Here is a 26,853-nt window from a genome sequence, read left to right as displayed (position 1 = left end):
CCATCATAAGTGGACACTGTACATCAAGAAACATAACTCTATCCTGCTTTTTGCAAGAGTGATGGCCCTTTTTAGACTTAGAAAATCATGGGTAGGACAATATTTCTATTATACAAAAAAAATCAGATGAGCGTCAGCACCCGCAAGACGGTGCTCTTGTTTATACTAATTACTATAATTTCGTTTTTTTACTACTTTTTCTATTTTGCCTTGTCATCTGAAACCCGCTTAAATCTGATATCGGGGATTTTGTGAATTTTTATCCTTAAAGCCTAATGATCAGTCATTACTAATATAACATATTTTTTGTAGATGAAAAAAAAAACACACGACACTCGGATTTATCATTTTATCTCTTTATTAAAGTCGAGATCAAACCATATGTTCAATTTAAACATGATGTATTACACTTCAATGTTTAACATGACTTAAACGATTAATGACATAACTTCAAAGCAATAAAAGTGCCGCCAATTATGACAAATCGGTTTTGAATTAGTCAAAATGACGAAAAAAAACATCAACAAAAACGTGTAACATATAATGAGGACATTCATTTATATGTAATTATTATGCAAAAACAAGAATTGTGTCACAAATGTTAAAAGAATTGTGTCCATGGAGAAAAAGTTTCAGCGTAGATTTGTTATGATGCATTATGCATTTCGATAACCGTCTAAGAAGAAATGATTTTAGAGTTATTTTCCCATACGTTATATGTAATCTGACAAGCGTCTGAGGCGCAAACATTCAAAAACTGTTATAAAACACTTGTAAAACCCATATTCATATATCAAAAGCATGTTCAACATTTATGTAAAAAAAAAACAGTATTTCAATGCTGTTTTGAAAATGTTCTATTTTACTTTGAATTTAACAGAAACAAGCAGCTTCCCTTAAACAAAAGTCAACAGAAAGAAAAGTCTCGGAACACATGATATTCGCTTAAGCACCTAAAAGTTAGTTTTCTAGATTTCATGGTACTTAAAACACTAATACATGTATATAAAAAAGCACATTTACAGAATACAAACAGATATCACGTATAATAAATGCAGATTAAATGCAAACAACACGTTTTCCTAACGCGAAAACAGCACCATAACAATAAATCATCATCGTCAATATTTCTTGTCTTTAAGTGTACTGAGCAATGTCCTCTTTTGTTTAATACCCATACGTGAACATTTTTCACTGTTACGTCCAAAAGCCATGTTCATCAACCTTGCCATCCCTCCGATTTTCCGTCCTGAAAAATAAATAAATGTATGATTAATATTTCCTGGTTAAAATATTTTTCATTTCTCATGGCATTTAAAAAGCCGGATGTGGCAAAATCAATGGAATATAATTAGAAAATCTGTTACACAGGGGAGTGCGATTGATTGAGTTAGCTTTGTAGACATTTTTATTATTTATCGAGTTTTTTCATTCAAATTTTAATGTGCCTCAAATAATTGGACCCGTAATGGCACTCTTTAATATACATGTGATGACGTATTCACCCATTCGGTTTTCTTCGGTCCTAAATGTAGCTGAACGCGCACATGATTTCCGTAAAAAGGCGGAGAATGCCGAAGTATCATACGGATATTACGTAGACTGTCGATTGCTATAAAGGATCCACTACATTAATTAACACTTAATCTGCCTAAAATCTAACCAAACTTAAAAACACTCGAGCTTTTGTATTTACCTTAAGTATTCTTCCCGGAGTCCCTTTCAGCAGTTGGCTTGCGTATCCTCTCACCAGGGCAATGAGCATTTAGTTGTTTTTGACATCCGTGTTTTTATAACCCTTTCTTGGGAAGTAGTTCCTTATTCCTTATATCTGAATATGTTTAGATTATATCCTATACAACATATTGCACGGAAGTTAATTAATTATCACAGTTTTAGCAATTAATTAAGAAACTTATGTACAGTGTTTCAAACAACCAAATCCCTTTGGTTCAAATAAATATCAGCAATGTCAATATCATTCTCGTCCAATGTATAGCTGCCGGAAGTAGTTGTAGATCCACCATCATCTTCATTTGATCTCATTGAGCTTCCGCTGTCATGGCGCATGCGCGGGTAATATTTGCCGCCATTTTGATGGTAATATTCCCGCCATGGTTCTGACTGCGGATGTGAATTTCTTTGGTTATTTTGACTGTGAGCATGATTTGAGCTGTATGTTGGATTTGTAAAGTTTTTGATTGCTAATCTCGGGTTATTTCTTTGTACATTGTTTTGTAAGTCTGTTTGTGATGTAGGTTTGTATGAAACTGGTCGGGGAGGGCGCGGGGGACGGCTGTGGTGAACTGGAGTACTCTCCCTTACTGTCGGAAGTGATGTATGAACAAATTTCTGTTGTGGGAGGAATTGCACATGTTTTGGCTTTGGGTCTTGGATGCTGAAGAAACGCTTTTCTTCTGAAAGTAAAGAGAAACAGATACATTATCCACATTATCTTTTATGAGCGCTACATGCAGTAAGTTTTAACATAATTATTTTTCTGTTCATCGATAGGTACTTATTTTTTTTCGATGCTTTTATGTATGTTTGTCCAGTCAATTTTGTTATGTAAGCCTCTTTTCAGCTTTGTTATGTGTGTTTTCTTTCAAATATTTCCTACACTTTGATTTTTGTTTTTTAATGTAATTTTCAACATCTTTATTTTCAGAATATATTAAGTACCTGCTACTGGAGATGACATGGAAACATCATCTTCGCTTCCGCCCCGCCCACTGTCACACGTGACTGTATCACGTGACGTTTCACTTTCGCTGTCACCAACTGGGAGCTGCTGATGTACCTATATAATGACAGTAAAACACCCATTATTGAATCTTTACGTTTCTTTGATGATTCTTTTATCAGTTTTATCTACCCGTTCTCACTTAAGAGATGATAAAATTGAAAATAAAACTTAAAACTACCGGATGAAATAAAACTGCGGTCTTTGTTGTTAATCTATGAGACATATCTGGTAAATGGGGCTTAACCGTTTAAGTGAAAATCCAAAACTGATAAAAATCTTTTTGAAAATGTTTGGGAAAGGGAAAGAAACAAAAAAAAAGTTGATTTATAAACGAGCAGGAAAATTATGCAAGCAGCAAACTACTAATTTGGAAGAAAAAAATGACATTGTGAAAATATATCTATTTGTTATGTCACATGTGAAAAGTGAACTTGCTTTCATATGGCAATGATCTCTTACGACAATATACGTACCGGCGAATTTTCCCAGACCCGTGACTTGGCCTCCCAGAGGTACTGTTGTAGCTTTAGAGCTTTCATGTGACCATCAATTTTTTCTTGGTTTTGTAGGTTATATGTCGGGGGTCCATGTTGTACTGTTGTGGGTGGGGAGTCGTAAAATCTCTGTAATGAACAAATTTTAATTATGATCAGTTACTTGTGTACTTGGAACAAATGAAACAGAAAAAAACAACTAAAAAACATCCTTCAACACATATTGATAGTAAGCAATTCTTATATACCAGATAAATGATTAAATAAGTCATTACAAATTGGCATTATATACCTACTTTTTTTATAAGATAGGATAGGTCAGAGAACTATAACTTTTCCATTCCGTGCAGATTAAATAAGAGCATAGCTTTCATGAAACAACAAGCTTAAAAAATGTATAAGAAGGAAATACAAAGTACAGGAAAATATGCAAATGTATTTTTCCATTTTAGGGAAACAAAAATAATGAAAATGAAAGACGGAGAAACATTATATAAATAGCTTCCCATTATCAACAGGAAACGATCAACCATAACAACTTTCTGTAATGGGAATATAATTCAAACAGTGGCATTTGCTCACATTGGCATTTTCTCAGAGTAGTTATATATGCAGACTAACATTTTCTACAAATTACCAAGAGAATAAAATACACGTTTTTGACATTTTGCTTGTAAAAAACGAAACAGAAGCAGCCGCATCAAAAAAGAAATCATCAAGATCCACTTAATTGACAAAGCAACGCAAATACATGTTACGCATTTAGAAACTGAAAACAGCAGATTTTGTTCCAGGAGAAGCAATACGGTCAAAAAAATTCAATGGTGTTTATGAGGAGGCTATTCATTATTAAAGCGACTGAGGCCATCGATCTTTCAGGTTCGAATTTCAGTCCTACGGTAATAGTTAATGGAGTTCTAGATTTTCAATTACGAGAAAGCCTAATGGCTTTCATGATAATTTAACATTTTACAGAGTTGTGCAAAATACAGGAGAGCAGGCGTATCGGTGAACGTGACATTTTGTTCCACGAAACAATGTATACTTAACAACTGCAGCAATCGATTAAAAATGTCAGCTCTAAAATTAACAATTTGTCATGCTGGCAATTGAGGTCAAATAAAGAGCAGTTCAGAAACGTATTTAGTGTCAGATCGTTGCATATGCACCATATTAATGAGAATGCATGTAGATGTATAACTTACATTTTGAGAATATTCATCTGTACTACTCTCCATATTTCGGCCACCGTCAAGACCATCTAATGAAAATTCCAGTGAAAAGCTGACTTCTTTCTTCTTCTTAGACTTTTCTTCAGCGTTTCCTGACAAATAGCCATCCTGTGCAATGGAGTCTGCGTTCGACGAAATTCCCGAGTCGGAATATCTCGCACTTTCATCTTCCCGCGTTTTCTTGTTGTCAACAGAACGAAGGAACAGTATCACGGCAACAATAGCTATAGCAACAGCAATTGTTGTTACTATGACAACTACTGAAATTATTATGTATTTATTCCCTGTGTCGTCCCCACCTGAAGCACCAACTGTTGAATTTGCATAAATCAATTCTATTTTTAGTGTCGCATTTGTCGACCTTGGCACTACTGCTTTGTCTTTGACATCAACGGTTAAAGAAATTGTCATATCTTCTTTTATATCAATGTATTTCTTGATAGAAATTTCACCCAGTTCAGAGTCAATTTCAAAGATACCTAATTCATTTCCGCCAGTAATTTGGTAACTTAGAGAGCCGTTTTCGCCATCATCTACGTCATAAGCAGCAACTGTCGTAACAACATTGTATGTGTCGACCGGATATATGAATTTAACTGTGTTATTTTCGGCATTTGGAAATGTAATTTTTGGTGAGTTATCGTTTTCATCAGTGACATAAATTGTTACATACTGGGTATTACTTAGTTGTTTTGCACCAAGGTCCGTCACAGTGACGGGTATTTCGTACCTATTTTGCTTTTCCCTGTCTAGACCCTCCGTAGTTTTTAATTCGCCATTGCGAGAAAGAGTAAACGGAAATGACGTCTGTTGCACATGCGTGATAGCAAATGTAACCATACCATTTACTCCAAGGTCACTATCTTTTGCCTGAAGAAATCCTAGAGATGTATTTGGTGCCTGGTTCTCGGTAATTCTCATTTCCGGTCGTGCCGGAATCATGACTGGTGCATTGTCATTTGTATCGGTCAGTGTCAGAGAGACGGTTGTTGTAGCAGTGCGTCTAGAAGGACCATGATCAACAGCTAAAACACTGAATATTATCAAACTCTCGCGTTCACGGTCAAAGCTCTTGTTTGCAAATATTTGTCCTGTGACATTATTTATAAGAAAATATCCGTTTGGTTCAAGCAACATATACTCTACAGTACCATTCAGCCCTTGGTCGTTATCAGTTGCTTTAACTTTAGTAATATTAACACCTACATTGTTGTTTTCTGCTATAACTGCATTATATATTTCCTTTTCAAATTTAGGATCATTGTCATTGACGTCTAACACACGTACGGAGAATGTTTCTGAAGACGTTTTTGGTGGGTTACCTAAATCCTTACATTCAACTTTTACCGTATGGATATCTTTATCTTCACGATCCAATAGTCCATCTACAACAACCTTAAAACCACGACCTTGGAACCTTTCCAGCCTGAACAAACTGTTTTCAATATCACAAGAGAATTTTCCATTGTCACCTTTGTCATAGTCTTCAACATTAACATGCGCAACAAACACTTCCGTTGGTTGATTCTCTTCTATATCAACAAATCCTATCTTCCCGGGTGATAAAAGATTTATTTCAATGGTTGGAGGGTTGTTTTCAGCATCATTGACTGTTATTGTGACAACAGTTTGGTTAACTAAAGGTGTACTACCATGGTCAGTAGCTTCAACGAAAAATTCGTAATATTCCGCGGGTTCACTTGTAAGATCGGATATTACTGACAAATTTCCAGAACTTTCATCCAACTTGAACAGTCTTTTAATTAGGTCAATATTTGACTGCCGCTCTCGAATTCTATAAGAAACTCTGCCATTTTCTCCAGTGTCTTCGTCCGTAGCAAATATCGTAAGAATAACTGAGTTTATATGAATATTTTCATCGATTGTTTGGTTATAACCGTTAGATGAAAACGCTGGAGTATTGTCATTTTCATCAAGAACATTTACTGTGATGTCTAGTGTTTCACTTTGTACGGGATTTCCGCCATCGCTCACAGTAACTTTTACACTATATTTATGTTTAGTTTCTCGATCTAATTTCTGCAAAAGCTTTAATTTGAAGCTGTAACTATTATCGTTACCCTTTGTAGCTATTAGCTCAAATAGTTCTGCTGGTTGTTCGATAGCATAATCCTGTATTGAATTATTTCCTGACATATCGGCGTCAAAAGCTGTTCCAATTCTAAATTCAGTTCCGATGGCTTCGCCTTCTGAAATGTCCAAATTTCTGACTTCATTTGAAAATGTAGGGGCATTATCATTCTCATCCAAAATAGTAATCTTCGCAGTTACTATATCAAAGAATTTTCCTGACGTAACAGCAATTTCCAGTGTAATTGTGCATGTTACAGAAAATTCGCAGACGTCTTCACGATTTATTTTCATATCCGATGTATTCAAATCACCATTTATCAAATTAAGAGTAAAATAAATATTGTTCGCAGATTCCTTTAGGTAAGTGAATCTAGCGCCTTCCTTTTGGGACTCAGTGGCGTTTTGAAGAACCTGAGTCCCGGTTGCTAAGTTACCGATGAAAAATCCACTCTCTTTATTTTCTAAGATACTCGCGCTGAACAAGTTACCGACATCCTCGGCAGAAGAGATGCTGCAGCAGACGATACACACGATAAGAAGAGCTGTTTCGGTGAATGACGTCATTCTTATTGCACGATCCAATCTCATTTAGGGTTCGAAAATGTTCTCTCTCATATTCCTCTGAAAATAAAAAAAATAGTAATAAAATAATTATAAAACAGCCCTTACATATTCAAAAGTCGTTACTTTTCATGAGCACATAGGTTTACTGCTCAAATTAATCTCATCACCAATTTCAGCGCGTGGAGACGCGCTCTGGCAAAGCACATTTTTCGTATTCGTTTTTATGACAATTTGACAAGCACAGTTGTAATATTTCAGAAGTAATTTTAAAAATGAGGATGTTTAGCAGAGAATAAATGATGTTTCCTGTGCACTTCACACTTCACATTAGTTACTGTTTATAAACGCCGTGACAATTCTCCTGTAGCGTGAGTCTACAAATCACGTATGAAGAATTAAAGTCGTCTGCGTTGTGAGTGACATTTTAAAGCAAGTGACATATTTCACTGCTTTTCCTGACAGTTCCCAACATCCAGAAACACTAAACTGCCAAATAGTCCGCTTCGAAGCTGTTTTATAAATTTATATAATAATTATTATTACTTTTTTTTGTTATTGTTATTGTTGTATATTTTATTACAGGAAGCACTCAACGTTTTTCTTTTTAATTTTTTTCTTATTTTTTGTCCATGAAATGATTTTTTTCAGTATTAAGTAACTGTTGAAAGTAAGTATAACTCATTCATCTGTAACAAAACTATTTAAAAATTAATCATCACCATCACATTATCAACATCAACATAATCGCCGTCGTCGTCACTAGCAGCAGCAGCATTTGCGAAATAAATCAAAATAAAATAAAATGTACATACTTTATACGAAATGCTTCATGTATCCTTTATTTTACGATAACTAGTTTAACTCCTTATTTTATAAAGTGATTCTCACTAAAATTAAAATCTCTTTTCACACAGAAGTTGCTAATACTCCACGTGAAGTTTACAATTTGTAGCCTAAGTGTGAATGCGATAGTCCTCGTGTGGTAGAATCAGAAAGAACAGACGTATCAGTGCATTATTGATACAAGTACTTTACCATCATTGAAATACTATCAAAACTAATCCCATATTTGGTCCAACTTTTATTTGCATATTTGATCTAACACCTTTGACGTTTAACCGCTTAACTATGTCAACAAGGTCTAAATAATGTCCAAATTTTTCATATACTTGACGAATAAGAAAAATCAACGGAAATTACCCCAAGTGATTAATCGCTATTCATATAATTTGCAATTCGTTTGCTTTTCTACTGAACTTGTTAATAATAGTAACAAAAATCTGTGAAATTTTACACATGCAAATAAATTCCACTTATGACCAATAAAAGTGTCATTTAAGCATTTTTGAATTTATTAATTTCATTATTACATTTTATGTCAACTTGTTATAGTCTCTTAAACGAAGGTGTTAAATTAGTCAGAGTAAAGTTCAAAACAGTCGAAATCCAATTCATAACACTTGAGCTCAGTTCCTGCAAAGATGTTGAAAATAGCAAGACAACATCCGCTAAGAAAGTCTTCGCTTAAAATAAGTATAAAAATGGCAAGATGATTTGCGTGTATTCGATAGTATAAGTAATTTGTGTCTCCGCAATTAATTAACAATAAAACGCGTATAATTGCAAGGATAATACCAGGAACCAGGCGATAAATGTATAGTAATAGAAATGCATTATTCATTTACGATACTTCTCAACATCAAACGAATATTTTTTTGCATTCAAATAGGTATTACGTTAGTGTTCTGATGCAGATTTTTGTGATACGGTGCAGACTTATCAATTTTTTATAAAGTTCCGCGCGTACAAAATTCTGCACCTACATACCATAAACAGGCCTACACAGAATATTCATGTAAAATGAGAATATCTGTATGTACAAATAGAGTATCTACATAGCACGTGCTGTATTGCATAGCTCTCCATTTAATCGGATAATTCCATTTAATTGGATATTTTCATTTAATTGGATAATTTCATGTAAAACAGAGTATTTACATACTATCTACGTTCACCCATTTTCATAATTCTATCCTTCGCACCACAGCTCATCTGAAAAATATTACTATTTATTTTTCATTGCTCATATCTATGCCTGAATCTCGCGTCTTTGAATAATCGAAAACAGACGAAAAAACTAGCTCAGTGATTCAACTGACTTTTGATAATAAACACAGGGATATTACATATGCCTTAAACTGTCGATTGTGGAGCTTTTTATGCAAATACAGATACAGACAGCTTAGTTATAATTCCATGCAACATCCCGTATAGGTTGTAATTATATACAACATCCTGTGTAAGGTTTCTTCTAAATGCTTTTATTATACATTTTTATAAAAGAATTATATACTACATGCACTAAATTTCACTTCATTATCATATCTTTCACGTTACTGTTTTTTTCCTTTGTGAATTTTTTTAACATCATAACTTATTTCGTGTCATCAATAACCTGAAAACATTTTACGCTTAATTTACGTATGAAGTACTAGTATAAACCCTTAATTTACATCACCATAGACACAAATACATCACTTCAATAAACCATCATTTGACATAATTTCTTTTTTTCATCGCCAAATTCGTCACATTGTCTCTTTTGTCGCAAAATAAAATCGCTTCTACACTCAAACATTTCAAAAAGATCTTACGGAACGTATAGTTTATTTACTGAACTGTGAAAGGTTATCAATTCTACTTGTTATGAAAAGCTATAAAAGTTACTGATTCGAAAGATCTTCATAACGGGGAGGTAAAAAAGCCGACGGAACTTCAGAAGATTTTGAAGTCATTAAATGCATATTTGGAGCAAGTGCGTCCTACGTTAGTGAACTTAATAACATCTTAAAGTTGTTATTCAGCCATTAAACTCAATCATTTTTAAATGCACCATTTACTACATTTGTATGCAAAACATATTTAAATAACTGCGTTTGCATACAAAATATACTATAACCAAGAAAACAAAATATTTGAATAGAACTAAAACATTAAAAGCAATTGAAAATGTTAAAACCTGAATCAAAGCTTCTATAAATTACATCTATAAAGTAAAAAAGCGAAAGTGTAAAAAGAAGACTGGCAACTCCAATAAAAAAACACAAACATAGAAAAATCATTTACTGACTTGACAAAGTGATAGAAAACAAATCTACAGAAATTTCGAAAATTCTAATTTGTAAAATATAATTCAGTATAATAAGAAAATAAAAAATGTTACAAATATTAACTAACCAGCAGTTGGAAGAGCAGAAAATGAATAAATATTTAATGGTTTCAGACGTTTTTATGCAATATAACTGTTAATAGTATGATGGTATGAAAAAAGTATAGTCTTTACCTAAAATATGCCTACCAGTTGGTTTATAAAGTATTGTGTTTGTCTGGAACATGTCTAGACGTTCTGTCACTTTCACTTTTTACAATAGTATTATCAAAAACTAAACAGGTGCAAAATTTTGCACACTGACTGTAACATCGGTTTCGCACCATATGTCTTACGTTCACTGGGGACGATACAATTAATTATACGATTTATGCTGAGGAGTTGACAGATTATGTGGGAAAATGAAAACAGTCAGGACAATGTACTCATATATGATAGGCATATGATTGAAACTGAGCAACAAAAATAGCAAACACAGTTACCATTTAACGATAATAAACAATTTATCAATAATAAAGATCATATAGGAACACTATTTGACCCCGCTTAAGGTTTCTGTTGCGATATTTTTTTGTGAATAATTTATACGGTACTTTATAATTAATATAAAGTTTTTGTAATGACTTATCAAGTAGGGTGATTCAACCAGAGTGATTTAAGTTCATTTTTTTCTCACGAACAATACAAACCCTTTACCAGCTTATTGCAATTTTCGAAAAATAATTACACTAAGGTTATAAATTGTACATATATTTAGAGTTAAATTTCATAAAATTGCGGCATCATTAAATGAAATAAAATCCAACACTTTCTGATTTTGAAAAGATAAATATGCAAAAATACGCCATAAATTTAACCATTAAGGGCTCATACCTCCAAAAACTAGTGTAATACGATCCCTACACGTCCGTATTAAAATTCCACAAAAATCCTTATGAATATTTTGTTCAGCGAAGAAAATATGAAATATCACAGGTATTTATCACTTATATTAAACAGATAAATCCTTCCAGTGAATTGTGACAGAATGATGAGTAAAACCAGAGAGAATTATTATATATGAACATCAGATGGTCAGCCGGCCATTTGATCACCTTATGTCTTTAAAGGTGAGAAAATTTGATAATATTGTAAAAACGGTTTTGTTGATATCAAATGTCGATATGTAAGTTTACTGCTACTTATATTACGGGAAATGACAGTTTAAATAACGCGGCTTCTTTTTCAACTCTTAACAAAACAAATTAAAATCGCCTCTGGTGTTAAATTTTGTACCAACTACAAAGTTTCTGCGGAGGAAACAATAAACCGATTTGGCGATTACACTTTTTTACACTTCAATCTAATTACGGAATTACAATATGGAGATAAAAATCTTAAGATGTAAAAATATGAAATGAAAGACGCCGACAGAAGATATCGAGAGGTAATCACATTCCCAAATTACATTCACATGTCTGATTGTTTAGCTAATATGGAAGATTCTTTCATGTAATTGCAATATAATGTAATTACTATTCATTAGTAGCGAAAAAAACACTAAACTTTCATTATTTTTATTTCTTACAATTTATCATTCAGGGCCTCGGGTAAAGTTCCTTGAAAACAAAATCATTTCCTTTGATGGATCACGCTAAATAACACCGGATTAGATCATTTCTGATGTCTTAAAGAATCTGCTTTAAGACATTTCGATCGATTTCAACCCTGCTCTCACAGTGCTGGGCAGTAACGTATAAAATTCACGCGATGGTTGGAACAAACAAGAAAAAAAGCCATAGTAAGATATGGAGCAAATGTGCGCTGTAAATTAAATCCATATGATAAATCAAATACATGCTGTATAATCTAACACAGTCGATGTAAGAAGTCCCTTAAAAGTAAAAACGTAACACTTTTATTTCCCAACAGACTTCATTTTCCTACGCCATCAAAATCACCCAAACGAAAAAAATCAGTAAAAATGTATTCGCAAGAACAATTATATAAAAACCTAAAATGCATTTGAAGTTTATTTTCGATCATGCACGTACTGTGAACTTCAGTAGAATCAAAGTAATCCAGAAAAATCAGAATCCCGTTGTAACACTATTTTCCCCAATGATCGCTCAACCGCCATCAAAATAATCCAAACGCTCTATTGGTCAAACACCATATGAGAGAGACTCTTGAAATTATTAATTACTAACTTAACACTTGATAACCATATTTAAATTTCTCATCAAGGACCCCTAATCCGATTATGTTCTCTTCTTTAACACCTGGGTCCATATTAGACTTAAGACCCCCTTAAGCCCTTTGATGATAAATTATTGAAATTAATGGTACTAGGGTACCCTACCATAATGTGGGGAAAAAATGTTGTAAAACCAAAATAATCACATTTTTTAAAGTTACACTATTGTATATGTGTCCAGAACCAGAAATTCAGCTTTCCTCACAAAAATAGAAGTTTCATAAGTACAAAGTTTGATCCTCTATACAGGTGTGATAATTTCAATGAAAGCAGCAAATATTGTATTGACATAAGAACAGTGAATTTACAATTTACGAATTCCAGTTAAATTCCTATACTTGTACTTTCAGAGAAAAAATTCCGGAATGGCACTAAAGATGCTGCATCCAAAAGAAGAGTTTTGTACAATCATTTTTTAAATAAGCATAACATATTTACTGTGTGTGTTATGTCCTCATGGGATTGAATAAATTCAACCCTATACTTTAACATGGGTTTTTGTATTATCGATTCAAATCCAACAACGTTTAGAATTCCACCAACTAAAACAGTAATCCCTAAGTATGACGAACAAATCCGGATGAAACAAGGAACTTACTTTTTTCCGCGTGACGTGGTACCATTCCTATTGGTAATCAAATCTAAACACATTTAATATTCTACGATTTTTTTTCTATGTTTATATTTATGAAGTATTACTCAAATATTTATCATATAGTCCCCTGTGAAATGTTGAAAGCTATCTCCTACTATCTTAATTCCCTTATTTGTCCCTTCTTAAGGATCCAAGTCTGTGTAGAGATTAAAAAATTAGGGAGATAGTGTACTTTTGACAGGTAAACATTGCCTCAGAAATTATGACGAAGATTTTAGAATCAGGCAAGTTTGATAGCGTTAAATTAGAAATACTTGATGTGCGTTGTATATGTATTTAGGTATTAGATATGGATGTCTGCCATATAAACACTACTATGATATTTCCATTGATATGACAAAATTGGCAAAATATTGTCATGAAATTTTACAAACAGTTTACTTATATACTTCATATACGATTGAAAAACAGAGTTTCAGCAGAAACTGCCCTTTGAAATATGATAAACTATATTTCTAAATGTACATGTTTTTAAGACGCGGCAGTATTTTTGTAAAAGAATCTTTAAGTCTGATTACGATTAATATATCAGGAAATTTATGTTTAAACACCCAAATTTAAAAACAAATAAAGACTTAAAGGCGAAACAACGAGAATGTGATCTGTCTATCTGACGTAGAATTGTCTTCTTGCTTATGTAAAAATATCACCGTAAAAGATTAACATATCATCATCAACATTATCATCATCACCGTATTCATCATCGTCATCACTATATTTATTATCTCTATTTTCTTCATTATATTCACCATCTATTTTCATCATTATATTCGCCTTAATAATCATCCCTACAATTGACAGGAACACCGAAATTAATTCATCATCATCGTCATCATCATCATCATCCCTATATACATAATAATTTTCATCATCATTCAAGCAATAGTAACCAGCTCTTCAACTGATAACAAACCGTTATTATAAAATATCAAAAACACGTTATCATCATCATTAGCAGCCGAAGCAGTAGCGTTAACAACAACAACAACATAGGCAAATCAACGCTGGATTCATTGCCACACATAATTTGTAGCAATATGTACAGGTAATAGTGAACGAGTTGGGTTTTACGGCGAATAAGACAACATATTTACATATAGCTGCAACAAATTCTGTTATTTCTCAGTTATTATAAAAAATACCTAAAATTAATATACGCTGAAATGCAAATTAAGTGTGATTTATTATTTAAAAACTTTGATGTAATAACATACATTTTAATATATTTTTCTCTCAGATTATTTACAGATTTTTTTTATGTTTTTTACTTACATTTATGAAGTTAATATTCCCTATAATAACTTTAAGTTCAGTTTACGAAATTTAACAGCGGCAATTACTTTAACACACGAATTAGACACTGCTTGACGCTTGTTTCATCTGATAATCCTGTTTTCATATCACCCCAACCGAAAGTGTTTGAATGCATTAAACAGCGTGTTTTCATACAGGCCACCGCTTAAAACTGCGTCACGCTTTTCAACTTACTTTGCTTTAAACCAGCGGAGTCAATTGGAACCTCTGTTTGAACTGCAGTTTTTATTCCTTAAATGATCGCGGTACGAAAATTTGGGCAAATCATTTATAAATCTCCACTATCGCCAATTATTAAAATGAGTTTAGGTTTTTATGTACATAATGGCAGAAATGATTTGAATGGCTAAAATCAACAATTGTTGTAAACTAACAGCTAAACCCTCTTTTCATAGGGAGGAAATTAACTTACTTTAAACGCTAATATTTACACGATATTGATATAGGAATTACATTTGAAATATAACCTACAGTTTATTTAAGCAAATTGTCCAAAACCTTATAAAGACGACTACGGGTCTACAATTTCTATTTGTACAGGCTATGGCTATAATGTTCAAAAGTTGTTTTCGTAACCCAACGACAGAGGTCTTCGGGCAGTTTGTTTTCCCAAAGTAGAAAATTTGATACTTTTCTTCGGAAAGAATAAGATGTAACATTTTAACAAGTGTTACATTCTTGTTTCTTGTATTTGAATATTTATTTAAGAAAATATCGATAATTGTATAGACTGTTTCGATTTAACAAGAAATTGAAATCGTGTATTGCTTCTGGTTTGAATTGTATCGGCAAAAAGGGGATATTTGTTTAGTTATGAGTTGTCAATTCCTTTGCAAACTCTATCAAGGAAAAGTAAATATCTTTTGTGGTTCTGTTCCTCGTTGAAAATGAAACTAAGCGTCTGCAAAATATTTGAATATTTGAGCCGCTCCATGAGAAAACTAACATAGTGGGTTTGCGACCAGCATGGATCCAGAACAGCCTGTGCATCCGCGTAGTCTGCACATGGTCAGGATCAATGTTGTTCGCTTTCAAAGCCTATTGCAATTAGAGAAACCGTTAGCGAACAACATAGATCCTGACCAGACTGCGCGGATGCGTAAGCTGGTCTGGATCCATGCTGGTCGCAAACGCAATAGGTTGGTTTTCACATGGCGCGGCTCATATAATTGTGTTAAACACATGCTTATTGCGCTCTCCCAATGAATTGCTGTACTTTTTTATTCTAAGTATGTTTAGGGAAATGACGTATTAGGACATGCAAAGTGCATTCAGCATTCCATCTTTGTGATCTGAATAAAGACATGTTTAGGTTCTTTTAATTCAATTGCATGAATTAGCATTAATTAGATATATTTTGCTTTAGTGCGAATATTTAAGTATGTTTTGCAAATTATCTCTCTCTATCATGTGGTAGTAAATTTATGAACAAAGGTCATATAGTATGATTGTAATTTTTGTGGTCGAACTCTTTTATAATTTTACTGAAAATTTAGTGATATTGATGGATTTTAATGATATAATCCTGACTTTTGCATTCAACAGAAAACATGTATTCTGAGCTTAAAACTTTGTGATGGAAAACGTTCTGATTGCTTGGCCTTGCTTAGTTCTGATTGCTTGGCCTTGCTTAGTACACCAGTTAATACAGTTGTTCTCGCTCAAACAACTATTCCAAAATGAAACTCAAACTCAAAGTAATTATTGATGTTCGGGTGTTGTTCTGTTCTGTACTATAAAACATCGGCAAACATTGAATAAAATATATATTATAGTTTCTTTTGGCCATGAACTCGTGATATGTGGAGAAACAGCTGTAGGTTCTTCAATGAAGCCGTCAGACCCATACGTCATAAAAAGCGAACTAATCACAGAAAAACCCGAAACGGATTAGACGGGTTTAACTATTCTTGGGGTAGTTTTTTAACACACGGAACATTAAATACATCAAAGTAAATATAATAAAAAAAAGAACTGTTTAAACTAACAGAGTACCCTCTTTGGGATCTTAGGAGATAACGCACGGACAAAGACTTCAAATTTTAGAACCTCTTCACTGAACAGGCAATATGGGTAATCCAACTCTTCGGTAAATTTGTATGCCTTTCATGTTGTATTGAAAAACATCAGGTACATAAAATTGTAAATGGAGGTTGAACCCTTGCTACCGTAATTATTCATTTCAGCAAAGTTGTTAATATTATACCTAATAAAATTGGGATTATGCAAATTAGGTTGTAAAAATTAAAGTCACGTATTGTCCTCGTGCATACGGTGAATATAATACCATATAAAATGTGAACGAAATACTTGCCATGATTTTAGTGTTTATTTTAAAGTTATGGTTCCCTTGAAAATTTAACTGTCCTGAACAGTTTGACATTTAGACCAACCAAGTTTGCGTTCTTCGTATTTAACGCAAGGTATCGCGAAACTCAACCCAAACTGAGTAAAAGAACAACATGAGAATTAAAGTTTAAATTGTCGTTCATATAAAGTTGTTCTATTCTATGGAATATTTACATCATTAAAGTCACGAAATAAACTAGTTTTGATAATGCACTGCTTCATTTTTTTTTGCCGCAACTGCAAACAAAAATTTTGTCATGATGGTTCCATGTTCTGTTGTCAGCCAGGCAACAAAAACATGTCTATATCTGGCTATAAATTGCAGACGATAGTGACGTGAATACACTGAACTGTCAGTAATAAATGCATCAGAAAATCAACAAAACACCCTTTGTTTCTTGATGGTTGCTGTTTACACTGTGTGTAACCATAGACACGAAACAATTGAAATAAAAACTGTCTTCTTGTACACCGTGACCGTCATAAAACGCCATCCCCGGTCTCAAACTACAAGTGACACCAGAACAGTCATTGCGTGAAAAAGGTGCAAGTGTTAGATCATTTACAGAAAGATGAAACTACTTTTAAGCAACTTAAAACTGTTTTTGTCAAATACATTATCATTCCATTTATAATACATAAAAAGTCTATTATTTTACATCCGGTTTTTTGTTAGATGTTTCTGCGGAGGCAAAAAAACTAATGCATGGCGTGACTTAAATAGAGTTACAAGCATTACAGTATATAACAAAATTTTAAATTGTTTTATTATTATCTACTGGCCTTCTGTTACATACTGCAAAAACTGTACCACATGTATACTCATTTATAACAAAAATGTGTCCTCCTGGGAACCAGAATGGAACTTTGAGCTTTCAGCTCATATTGCATGCCAGAATAAAGGAAAAAGGAAACCAGTTGTAATGACAGAATTCGAGTCTATATTAAAGCTGTATTAAAAGTACGTCGATTATTAACAGAAGAACTATTTAATGAACACACTGATTTCATACAAATTTATATATCGACAAGAGAAGAGAATTATTTTAGTGAAGAATGGTACATTTAGTGGCATTGTGCCTACCGGAAACCGTGTACGCTTTTTGTATGGAAAACTCACCGGCCAGCGACGCCACAGAACACAAACATATACACAGCCAATTATCAATTTCATACGTCTTTGACCGTTTAAGGTGACGAATCGACTGAGTTGAAAACTAAAAATACAACACTACGAACAGCATTAGACGTCCATGAAATTAACTGTCCTAAATTATTTAATTTTTCTAAAGTGCGTTTTGAAAAAAAAATAACACGCCAATATACTTTTCAAGATCCTTTGAAATTTATTATAAACTTTAGATGTTATCATAAGTACTAAAAGTTCTTCTAATGCGTTTAAATGTGGAATAAAAAAGCAAAAGCCGATTGGGAGGCAATAAATCGAAGCAGAAGTACATGTAAATCAATTAATATTTTAAAGTTCAAATTTAGCATATGGCTGCTTTTGTAAAACACAATGAAATGTGTTATGACTTATTGAACATGGTTATCTCAGTAAATCTTTGCATTCAATAGGGGGAAAAGCCCATAGAAATCGCCAAAGAATTAAAGCAGAAGTTTATTGTGCTTTTTAATTAATTGTTTTCACTGAAGCTATAAACCCTGGCGCCATAATCAGGATACGGGGTCTTAAATAGCTGAACATGGGTTTACGTATTGTTAATAATGTTCACAAGGTACAAAACTTTATGAAAACGTGTGATTTATGGCATACGAGATACGAATTTCACCTGCACCGTACTTTTCACTGTTATGAAAATAAATAACACAACAATAATCTTGAGATAAAGCCTAAGATAAATATGAAATTTAAATTTCAGAAGCTCTCTCGTTGTGCATTTTATACTTGACAAAGATAGTAAAAATAAATCAACATGTTTGCCGTTCAAAGCGAAGGTGTTTAAGAAGAAAACATACCGTTTAATTCGCTCCTTTATTATAATTTTAGTAGGTGTTTGTTATTTCAAAAGGAGCATAATCATATCGGGTTATGAGAAATAAAAATGTGACCTCCATGAAAATAGAAAAAAAAGTCTTTAAAAATTAACATAATTTCAACTCTCACTTAAAAGTACATGGACTTCTTTTTGAGGAAAATAGATGACTGACAAAAAGAAAACACATTCGTGAATAATAACACTCAATCTCAATCAAATTTGTAGCGTAAGTAAGTTAGAACTATGAGTCATAACCAGAAGTGTTGTTACATATCTGATAGAATAAACTGTTCCGATTTTGTCTCCGTTGACACCTCTAACATCTGCCCTATCCCTTGTCCAGAATCTGTCACCCTAACAATACCACACAACATCTAGTTATCAGTGGGATTTCAAAATATTTTTTTCAATTTGCAGTTTTAACTGATAACGAGTCATTTTGAACAAAACGTTTGCCTGTTTTCATACAAAGTATTTCTCACAATGAGACCGTCAATCATTTTTGGATTATGTCCCCTGAGGGCCCTTTTCGATTGTGTTATCTGATCCCCTTTTCAATCCCTTAACTTATCGCGATCTCCTAAAACGATAATGACTAAATACCACAAGATGTATAAGCAATCAATTTGTGGTATTTTTAGACGCTTTGGCTTGAAAAAAAAATGATTAGTAAAAAGTATTTGATTTGCCGACCATTTCTTAAAATATTTTGATGATTCAGTAAGTGCTGTTTTCACTCAATGCTTAAGCCTAGACAGCATTTTATGAGCTGCAGTTCCAAAACCTAACAATTTCTCAAATAACGACAAGACAGATTTTGGAACCAAAATAGTACTTGTGCGGGACAGAATCGGAAGCGAACAACCGGAAGTAATCTGTCAATACTTCCGAGCTGGATCGAAGTATTCCTTTCTGACCTAAGACAGATTTGAGAAACTGGACTGATTGATTCGGATCCGCTTATTGGTTTTTGCAAATCAAAGATTTAGACCGGACTAAAAAAAAATTCATTAAATTGCAAAATTACACAGCTTAGAACGTACGGTGAGAGTGAAAGAAACCTTAAAACATTTCTTCATTGACCGTTTCAACAGTCGATTTCAACGAGCTTTAAGTATCTTAAACATATCCAAAGACCTTCTTGTGAACTTTAATCATCTTGACATTTTGGATTTAGAGCAAGTATGTTTCGCAAAATAAAAGAGACATCTTATCTAGTTTTAGTGATCCTCAAAATCTTTCTTAATGGACAGGGTATTAAAGTATAAACTAGTTTATGAATCATTCGTGCAAAGACAAAACACCGCTCTTCTGAAAATGCAAACTACCTTTTTGATAACTAATTTGCACGAACACCCGCAGATCTTATGCCCGTTACAGAGCATAGCACACTCAATGTTTTGACATGTTTTATAAACTGGGGACACTGATTCAGCTATCAAAATGTCTTTAAATACATAAAAACTCCGGGAGACGGGTATGTTGACAGGGAATTTCCTCTAATGACCGCAATCAAATTGAAATTTCAATTCGATTTTTCTACTTTTCTATTTATCTTATGATTTAAATGGTTTATCTAGTCTAGAAAGAAATATTGAAAAAGACATTTAATTAACTCGAATACAAATACAGGCCTTGGATTTCTTCAAAGTGTCCTCGGAACGGCGCTGGATGACGAATCTTTACAGAACTTTGTGTTAAATCTTTTACGCTATTTTTAAAGTTTATATAAAAGGAAGGCGCACTTAAAAAGCAAACCGATAGCCTGTGATAATAACTACAGAAATTATACGGATCAATCTTATTAAATTGTCAAAATTAGTTCGAGATATTCAGAGATTTTCATTGACTGCAGGTATCGAATTCAAAATGTAATTGCCCTGTGTCATCCGAGTCATACTTTCAGGATTTGAGTGATTTTGACAAGTTAAAAAGACGATCATTTCCTTTCTTAAATTTCAGTTTAATTGAATTATGTTTTTGACAACTGTACCTGGAAGATGACATATTCGAATGTTAAATATAACTAAATAGTATACCTCGTCCATATTTATGCACTAATCTCAATTTGCACCCTACCACCAGTTTCCATTTCGGTAAATACTTATATTTTTTTTTAGAGACGGTATACTAAAATTGCGGTTATTCAAATTTGAATTAATATGTTTTTCAGGGTAAAGCATGTTGATTTAATCTAAATGTCTTGGGGGGAAATCTTTATCTATATTAGTATGAAAACATAGTTTATTCATTTACATTTTTTGTATATATTTTTGAAATCTAATATCGAACAAATGTAAAATAGCATGGCATGGCATATATACGTTTGCTCGAATTTAATGATACAGTCTGAAATTAAAAAGAAAATTCACACTTTTACCAGATTTGTGTGGAATATTGTTCAAGGCAGTATTGAAACAGTTTAATTTGTAAAATACAAATATTCAAATTTTATTTAAATTCGTTATAGTTCGGCAGAGTTTTTTTTCAAAATTCTATTGAATTAATACACATTATACGTGAATGTTATATACAGTTAAACTTGTGTCCAAAGGCCTTTGGAGGCAAACCGTGGTCTTTCATGTCAGGTTGTCTTTATTCATAGGTTAAATAGATGTACACAGCAAATGTTAAAACGGTAAATAAATCTGGTGGTCTTTTTGATCCAGATGATTTCTGTAAGCATGTAGTCTTTCGTACATTAATAATATCACATTATGAGATGCATAATGTGGATACATATATGCGCACATTTATCTAGGTACTCAGGACAATATATTGTTTACTGCAAAACACCTTTATGCACAGACAATATTCATAAATCAGAATACTTCGTACTGAAGATATAAATTATGTCACAAACAGATAAACAATCCCACATAATGTATTCATACATCAGTATACAGTAGATATGATATTAAATACGCAGTTCATTATTGTACTTTTTGATCTCTCAAATTTATTATTCATACATGATGCATTTTTAATGTATAAACCTATTATATCATATTTTTTATACAATTTAAATGCGTCATATGCACATAAGCTATCTTATACAACATTAATCTACTCTTAAAGCTGCCTTTATATAAATGTTTACATTATGATATTTAGACAACACTCTTTTTCTTTTGCTAAGTCATACATAATTATTTTAAACATGAAAAATAATTTTGTGGTGTTAAATTTCGTCGCTTTTCAAGGCTGATGACAGGTAAAATAAGAGATTATATAAAAGAGATATTATTCATTGAGCAAATATGATAAATGTATTAAATGCATGATACTTTCATGGATATGATAATTTTTCTACAGGTAATTTTGAATAAAAAAATATTGCACACCAGCTGCAGGATGATGATGATGACAAATTGCACAAATTCGTCAGCATTTTAGTTAACAACAGCAGGATATCCTGTATGTAAATTGTGAGAATATAGAAAAAAAAGAGAAAGAAAAATGATCTATATAAAATGAAGTTAACAAACAGTACTATAGGGGCTCCGTTCCATTTGGTTCAAACAGAAAAAAATGTTGTACAGTTTAACTTGTACCTATTTAAAAATCTTTTGGAAGTGAAAATATGATTGGCTCTGGGAGTGAGGTAAAACTGTTTGTAGGTACTCAAAGAAAAGACAACGTTGACATTTGAATGCTGGTTACAAAGTGGCCTTTATTCGGAGGTGGTCTTTGATACAGGTTTGACCATTTCTTCTGTATGATCACAGACTATCCTACTGAACACCATTAGTTAGGAAAAGCCGATTTTCTAAAAAAGAAAATCGACGCCATACAGAAGACTGATTGCATTATGTTTTCGCGTAATTGCTTCGTTCTTTCATTAAACAAATAACTCTCTGTTATCTCTCTACTAACCTTTACACAGCTAAATGTCTAAAATGGCCCGGACTGGTTCATTATTCAATTTTGGCATTCAAAGGGGTGTTCACTGAAAATTTTGACTGAACAGCTTACAGTGCAGACCATGGTGATCCTGGTCTGCACTGGTCGCAAAGGCAACGAAATAAAAGGTAGTCTTTGATCAATTTGTTAACATGCGTTGAGTTTTCTTCAATTTTACAAAATCTCAAACTCTCTTAAAGCCTTTTTAAACAGAAGCGTTTACAGATATGATACTGGCACTGAATTCATCAAATCTGCCGATGAGCAAATATTTAACATTTGTTACTTTTTGGAAATTACTTGGAAGTATTTTTTCATGTTAAATATCAAAACAGCTATTATCTAGCTCGAACTTTTATGATTTTTGAGGGTAGAATTACAGTCAGTTGACCAGTTCAGATATCTTGGGCTTATGTGATATTTTTTATATATTCTCTCATAACAGAAATTTTAAACAAACACTTTCGGAATGGGATTGATAAAGTAAACGGGCCATCTTCAACAATAGTATAAAGTTTCGGAAAGAATCAATTTTCGTTTGCGTGCAGTGTGCCTTGTGAAAATTGTTTATAATGACATAATTGTGGATAATAATGTATTTTTGTTATAAAGATACGCCATTTGATACACACCTCTAGGACTTTATTACAAAACAAGTTGACTTTTTTTGCAAAATCACTGCACAATACATATCACTATCTTGAAAGCTAAATACGCTTTTGTGTGTCACCATTTAAAAAAAAAGATATTCTATAGCGGATGAGACAGGCCAATTTCCTCCTTTATTTAACTGGGTATATATACATGTAAGAACAGAACAGAGCAGACCGGAACGGAACAGAACAGGACTTTCAGTTAAACACTTTTTAGTCCGAGATATTTCTGAACAACACGAAAAACCGTAAATTTTATGTTTATTTAATGTTAAAAAGTTTGATTTCTCTTAACTGAATATTATTTTACCAACTACTAGTTTGATCAATTAGATAGAAGTTACTCAAGATAAAAAAGATCCTTCGTTTTCAGGAACCTTCAAAAACAAATAAAGGAATGATGGACCACACTGGTAGGTTTTCGGACAAAACACATTAAAACGTACCTAAATAGCAGATGAAAATAACTTAATTCCATTTTTTAATAATAAAATATATTAAATTTGCATTAAAATCCCTTTGATGGGAAAATTTTATATCTTCAATTTATGATGGAATACACAGTAGAAATTTGTCGGATTTATTACTTATTTCACACTTGAGCCACCAAAGACGTTATTTTATGTACAATGTCAGCAGATCAAAGTGTCAAGTAAAAGTGATTGACTATTTTCTCGAGTATATAAAAAATGAGGCTAAATGAGCAATGTGATAAATGCACGTAGATGCTTGACTACTCAACGGTATCTAACAAAATTAACCTCATTCATTGTTTTAAGGATTGTATTTTTGCTAGCATAGTTTGAAGCTTTTTGTGTTTTTTCCTCAAAAGTAACCGAACATTTTCTCTTCAAGTATATCGTGCTTTGCAAAATACATATTAATTTGATCTGATAATCAGTCTGGAATATATTAATTTGATTTATGCATGCATACACGTGTGAAAATAAATACAGCATTTGAAAGAAAGTGTTCCTTGGCTAAATATTTGCATTTAATATTTCTTATTCTCATAACTATTAAAATGTAAATCATGAAGGAATTTGTCCCATGTTTTGAGGATAAAAGATAAGTGATTGTTATATTTTGTTAAACATAACTGGTGAATTTGATTTAAGCAAATATCAAAAGATAAAAATCATCAACAAAACCGATTTAAATGTTTTAATGGTGTGGGTCCAAACTGTTATACAAGGATGACAACAAGAAAAAAACACAATACAACTTTTCACAAATATATGTTTTTCAATATTCTGGGGGTGGGGGATCCATAGGTGAACTGATTTACTTTTTCTAGATCCTTCTCTGTTGTTGGTTTGAAAATAGTGCTTATGTCCTTCTTTTATTCCAGTCACCCGAGGGCTTGCACACTAATGATTTGTAAAGTTTAGCATCTTTTGTTTATATTCCCAAGGCATGTTTTGACAATACCTTTTCATGTTTACATATATAGTTACCTCTGGTATGATAACGAAACAAATTATATAAATATTATATAAATCATGCACACATATGGCAGCCGGTAACAAGTGCGTCATCTCATATATTAGTACATGTATACTGCATGCAGTCAACAGCTGCAGCGGCATGATTTTACAGATCATCATACGTTTGTATATCTGCATGTAAAATGTATCATATTAACCCTTACCCTGCTAAATTTTTATAATGAACTCGTCTATCTTCCAATCTGGACAGTACCATTAACTGTTAAAAGGTGTGCTTACCAAAAAGGTACTGGCTGAATAGCGAACAGTGCAGATCATGATCAGACTGCACGGATGTGCAGGCTGATCATCATCTGCACTGGTCGCAAAGGCAGAATTAATCGTGTTCAGCATGGTAAGGGTTAAACCAACATAATATCTTCCGATATTTATACACCTTTGCATTTAGATTTTTTCTTTATCGGTATATCCTCAAATAGTTTGTGAAATTTACGATTTTTAAGATTTTTTTTTAAATAAATAAAATCATTATAACAGTATCTTACCAAGCTTGTCTCTTAAAATCCACTTTGTTTAAATCGCACTATCTGAATACGAGAGGTTTTGATAAACACTTGTACTATTTAAAACATGCATACAGATAAACTTGTACTTTAGATATACCGGCAATAGAGTTTGTTCATATTTTACTGTGAATATGTACCAAATGAAGCAAATAATATAAATCCACCATAATTAATTCGTTACCCAATCAGCGGCTGTCGCGTCGATCACGTGATCGGCAGCATGCGCACTGATTCAATCATGTCTGTGACACCATTGTCAAATCAAGTGACAGATACGATCTCGTTATATATTTTTTGTGGAGAAAGTCGCCCTCTTATGACCACAAATGATATTGCAAAAATACATCATAATTAATAATCAGACACCTCTGCGTTTTTATAAATGAGAAAAACAAAAAAACTTTGGAAGACTTTAGCTAGCTGGCCATAGCCTCAACAGGAGGTTCAATATACGTTTTACAAATACTGGCGCCATTTCCATTCTTCATAAAACAAATAATGCCCTCGTTTCAATTACTTTTTCATGGTCTATTCCTGTTCAGACCAAGTTCTATATTTTTTTCCATTATTGTTGGAAAAAAAGTCTACAACATCAGAATATTTTAGAATACAACATTTAAAGGAAAGCAAATTCATAGAAAATTTATCGCATTTCTGTAAAATATGTTTGTTTATAAACCTTCGGCAATGTTTAATTTGCTAGTATGTAAACAATGAAGTACTGAATATAATTCCTCAATCTTTGTCAAGTAACTGACTAGGTTTTTTTCTGTAGATACAAAAGATGCTCCAATGCCAGTTCATATACGTACACAACATATGTAAGTGTAAAGCACCCGGCTCGGAAACTGATTTTAATAACATAAAATAGACTGTTCGTAATTTTTAGTTTGAAATTTATTTATTGGAGAATCGAACTCGCGAGCCATTGTTCTTACAGACGGACCACTTCGTCCGCTGCTCTAGTTCATTCTCCGTAAGCACCATCGTCTTTATCTTGTCAGCGTAATTGACAACCTGCTCCAGCACAGCAATAACCCTTGACACCTTCAGGTAACACTACTTACATGCTTGTCATTTATCACTTTAATCCATCAACAACCACGTAGAGACGTTTTTGATGTGGCTTCTTTTAAGCTTGAGAAAAAAGTTTTTAGTCCTTGAAATGTCCTTGCCAAGCTTTTTAACCTTTACCCTGCTATATTTCTAAAATGGAGTCTATCATTCAATTTGGGGAGTATCATTAATTATTTAATATTTGGAACGTTATAGTACGTTCTTGTCTTCATGTGCTACCGTAGAGATGCTTTAACCATTGGTTGTCTTCATGTGCTACCGTAGAGATGCTTTAACCATTGGAAGCGTCATGAGAGTTCAATCATATGAGAGTTCTATCTTTGGCTTCATCATGGCTATTACGCTTTTCACAT

General features: G+C 32.9%; 1 protein-coding gene across 2 annotated transcripts; it reads right to left on the bottom strand.

Moving 5' to 3' along the window:
* Window positions 1–335: 335 nt before the first annotated feature.
* LOC123557531 (protocadherin-11 X-linked-like) lies at window positions 336–25,563 on the bottom strand. 2 transcript variants are annotated; one of them, XM_045349039.2, is made up of 6 exons: window positions 25,403–25,563; window positions 4,446–7,187; window positions 3,220–3,369; window positions 2,683–2,800; window positions 1,697–2,417; window positions 336–1,249 (listed from the first exon to the last, which is right to left on the bottom strand). In XM_045349039.2, exons 2-5 carry the CDS (start codon window positions 7,152–7,154, stop codon window positions 1,930–1,932), a joined length of 3,465 nt encoding a protein of 1,154 aa, XP_045204974.2. In that variant the 5' UTR covers window positions 7,155–7,187; window positions 25,403–25,563; the 3' UTR covers window positions 336–1,249; window positions 1,697–1,929. The 2 variants fall into 2 exon arrangements, with proteins under 2 accessions (XP_045204974.2, XP_045204975.2); XM_045349040.2 differs by lacking the exon at window positions 25,403–25,563 and adding an exon at window positions 14,463–14,653.
* Window positions 25,564–26,853: the final 1,290 nt, after the last annotated feature.

The sequence above is a fragment of the Mercenaria mercenaria genome, chromosome 5 (assembly GCF_021730395.1).
Source record: "Mercenaria mercenaria strain notata chromosome 5, MADL_Memer_1, whole genome shotgun sequence".
NCBI lineage: Eukaryota > Metazoa > Mollusca > Bivalvia > Venerida > Veneridae > Mercenaria > Mercenaria mercenaria.
The sequence above is the reverse complement of the archived record's forward strand: the minus strand, read 5'-3'. Positions and strand labels throughout refer to the sequence as shown.